General features: G+C 52.9%; 1 protein-coding gene across 2 annotated transcripts; it reads left to right on the forward strand.

Moving 5' to 3' along the window:
• The first annotated feature begins 1,139 nt into the window (after nt 1-1,139).
• Nucleotides 1,140-3,390, forward strand: LOC147097330 (zinc finger CCCH domain-containing protein 10-like). Of its 2 annotated transcripts, none has more exons than XM_085972209.1 (2): nt 1,140-1,245; nt 1,670-3,390. In XM_085972209.1, the coding sequence occupies exon 2, from the start codon at nt 1,713-1,715 to the stop codon at nt 2,559-2,561; it is 849 nt and encodes a 282-aa protein (XP_085828335.1). In that variant the 5' UTR covers nt 1,140-1,245; nt 1,670-1,712; the 3' UTR covers nt 2,562-3,390. The 2 variants fall into 2 exon arrangements, with proteins under 2 accessions (XP_085828335.1, XP_085828336.1); XM_085972210.1 differs by lacking the exon at nt 1,140-1,245 and adding an exon at nt 1,276-1,482.
• Nucleotides 3,391-3,670: the final 280 nt, after the last annotated feature.

Consider the following 3,670-nt stretch of genomic DNA (forward strand, 5'->3'; position numbering starts at 1 on the left):
AGTACTGGGCACACAGATTTTTGGAGATTATTTTTAAAAAGCTAATCAATCATAGAAAGAGCAGAACCTATACACACACACACAGAAGAGAAAATGATCATTCGTTTTGTTTTGCCTTCAAGATTAAAATTTATTTGAAGTATAAAAGTGATCAAAATTTTCCAGAAATTTTAATGAAGTCCCAGATTTCCTAGAATTGTAACATCAGCATTTACCCCCTTCAGCCTTTCAGGAATGTGTTTTTTTTCCCCGCCAATATAACTATTGTGTATATCGACAGCGTAAGTTACAAAGCGGTCAGGAATCTACATGTTTTGACGCATCAGGCCTGTTATACGGTTTCACCTTTTTTTTAGGGCACGTATCAGGTTTTCTTTCTTGGTCAGGTTCTTCATTTAATGTCTTTCGGATGAGATGTTAAACCGAGGCTCCGTCTGCCCGCTCAAGTGGATGCTCAATATTTATCCCTCAATCAATACCACTACAGCAGATCATCTGGTCGTTATCACAGCGCTGCTTGTGGGAGCTTGCTGTGCACAACTTGGCTGCCGCACTTCCCGCATTACAACAGTGACTACGCTCCAAAAACACTTCATTGGCTGTAAAGCGCTTTGGGACGTCCTGAGGTCATGAAAAGCGCTGTATAAATGCAAATTGTTTCTTTCTTCAAAGGGTCCAAGAGATAGACTTCTGCCGGTCTGGGGGGCTTAGGTTACCAGGCACCGCAAGCCTGTGCTCTCTCTATTGTTTTTCAGTGATTGTTGACTTACTGGGGATGTTATTTCTGTGAGCTTAAGAAAAACTATTTGCTGCACTGATCATTTTTGTTTTCCTGTGGGTTGCTGACGGTCGGTCTGAATCTGCAACCAGTCATAGGCAGGAGGCCATTCGGCCCAGCGTGCCTGTGCTATCCAATTAATCCCATTCCCCCCACTCTTTCCCCGCAGCCCTGTCAAAAAATGGTCCTTTTTTTGAAGTATTTATCCGATTCCCTTTTTGAAAGTTACTATTGAATCTGCTTCCACCAGCCTTTCAGGTTAGTGTATTGTTGCTGAACACATCACACCATGGGTGGGCAAGCAACAACAACAACAACAGCAGCACCACCCAGCTTCTTTTTTGGGGAGTGCAGTTCGCTCTTGGCTGGGAGGACCACGTCGGTGCTCTTTGGCGCGGCAGTTGGCGGTCCTTCTTGGCTTGGAGGACCGCAGTCGGCTCTTTGGTGCTGGAGGAGTCGCTCGACGGGTAGGCGCGAGCGGGCCGGGCGGGCTTTGTCGGTGAGCGGGAGGAGAGCCCGGGGGCGGTGGAGCGGACACTCCCTCCTCACCTCACTCTCACCACACCCTCACCCCCCTCACCCCACCCTCACCCGCCTCCAGACACCCACCGCGGGAGCCGGGCCCGCGCCCGCCGTCAGACAGGCCTCGCCCCTCGCCCTGCGATCCGGGGCGGCAGCGGACCCGCTGATTATTGGATGGAGGGGTGGGTGAGAGGGAGGGGAAAGGAGGTGGGTGAGGGGAAGGGGGGAAGGGAGGTGGGTGAGGGGAAGGGGGGAAGGGAGGTGGGTGAGGGGAAGGGGGGAAGGGGTGGGTGAGGGGGACCATAACTTGGCATGACTGAATTGTAAAGTACTATACGAGAGCTGAAGAATATCTTCTTTCTTTTTCAGAGTGGCAATAATTTATTAAAATATATCTAAATATCAAAACAGAATGCCAGAGAAAGACAGCATCTTCAACAGTGGCAGCGACAAGGCCGGCCACAGCTCGAACGACGTATGCCGCGACTTCATGCGTAATGTCTGCAAGCGGGGCAAGCGCTGCAAGTTCCATCACCCGGAGCTGAACGAGGCGGCCAACCCCAGCGTCCCGGCGGAAGAGCCGCCCGCCGCCCAAGGAGAGGTGCCCGTCTGCCGCGACCACTTGAACGGCGATTGCCAGCGCGGCTCCAAGTGCAAGTTCCGCCACCTTGAGCCTGAGAGCGCCGGCGAGGCCTGCGACCACCTGCTGAAGCGCCGGCGGGTGGAGAGCCTGCGCTTCGACTCGTACGACTACGGGGTGCCGCGACCATTCCCGGTCGACTATCGCTACCTGGAGGAGGAGAACCTGATGCTGCGCAAGCGGGTGGAGGAGCTTCAGAAGCAGGCGTCGAACCTGATGGCCACCAACGAGATGCTGCTGGAGCAGAACGCGCACTACCGCAGCCAGCCCAAGGTGGTGACGCTGGCTGCGGCGGCTGAGCAGCAGCTGGCGCCGCCCACAGTGGCCGCCGTCACCGCCTACAACCACACCATCGTGCAGGCCCACAACTCGCTGAGCAGCCAGCCCCGCCAGGAGCTGGTGGCACAGGCCAGCGCCAGGCCCCCCTCCAGCACCGCCCCGGGCCCGCACCTGACCCCCGAGCTGGCCCTGGCCCAGACCATCGCCCAGGGGCTGGCCACGCCCGTCACCGTCTCCATCGCGCAGCCAATCCCGTGCATCACCATGAGCCACGCCACGACGCCGATGGTCAGCTACGCCATCGCGTCGCAGAGCATGAGGATCACACCGATTCCCCACTGAGAGCGAACAAATTCTGCTCCAGCTTCCTGCAAAGCGTTTGGTTTTAACCTCCTGATCACCGGGCTTAATTGCAAACTCCGATTTGCGCACCATTATCGATAGAATTCCAGCGTGCCAGATAGCTTTGCATTTGCTGCAGTAATTCCTGGTCTCAATAACCCTTCAGTTTCTCCACTGCTGCAAGCATCCAACTCCACCCCAGATACCAATAAGATTTCCTATTCTCTCCTAACCTTTGGGGGGGGGGGGCGGTTTTGAGGTCTAATCTGTGTGTTGCCCGAAAATACAACCACTTGCAATTAGGCGAGGCTCTTTGACAGCAGCTAGCAGAAAAAGACCAACATTTCAACTCTGTGCCGCAACATCCAGAGCCGCCGCATCGTCTCAACCGGCTGGTGTACGGGTTAAATGTGCAATCTTGATGGACATGTAGAGCTCCCACTTCTTTTAATACTGCACGGACTACTCCATGACCTTAATCCATAGCCGAGAAGATTTGAGTTCAAATGTAATGTTTGGCGCACCGCTTCCTTTGTCGCCCTTTTATGTTTAATTTAAATTAAGTTCAGTGCATTTTAAGGTGCAAAGTGTTTCTTTTCTTTTAGTGTTTATGAAAAGTTTGAGCGTGATTTTTTTTTTTTAAAAGCTCCTTCCTTTCTGCTACAGACAGGTCTGCTGCTTTTCTCTCACCTCGTGCATGTCCATTTACAACCTGCATATATTCTACCGATTTTTAAAGATCGTAATGTCAAATTTCTGGATTTAGGAGATGATCTTGTAAGTTAACCCCACCAGCAAATAAACATCAACTGTTTGTGTCTGTCGCCCAGACGGTTTACACTTACTGGAAAAAAAATTCCTGAAATTAGCTTCAAAAGGTAATGTTTTCTAGTTGTCCTAACTGATGTGTCCAAATTTTAGACCGTAGTGGAGAAGGCATAGTAGATGTCTTTTTGGCTGCTAAATAAGCTGATGGAGCTTCTATTTCCGTGGTTAGGGAGGTGGGGGGGGTCGGGGGGGGCGGGAGGTGGGGGGGGTGGGGGGGGGGCGGGAGGTGGGGGGCGGGCGGGCGGGGCGGGGGCGGCGCGGGGGGGGGGTGTGTGTGTGTG

The sequence above is a fragment of the Somniosus microcephalus genome, chromosome 32 (genome assembly GCF_052327205.1).
Source record: "Somniosus microcephalus isolate GS21.2 chromosome 32, FLI_Smic_1.0, whole genome shotgun sequence".
NCBI classification, from domain to species: Eukaryota; Metazoa; Chordata; class Chondrichthyes; order Squaliformes; family Somniosidae; genus Somniosus; species Somniosus microcephalus.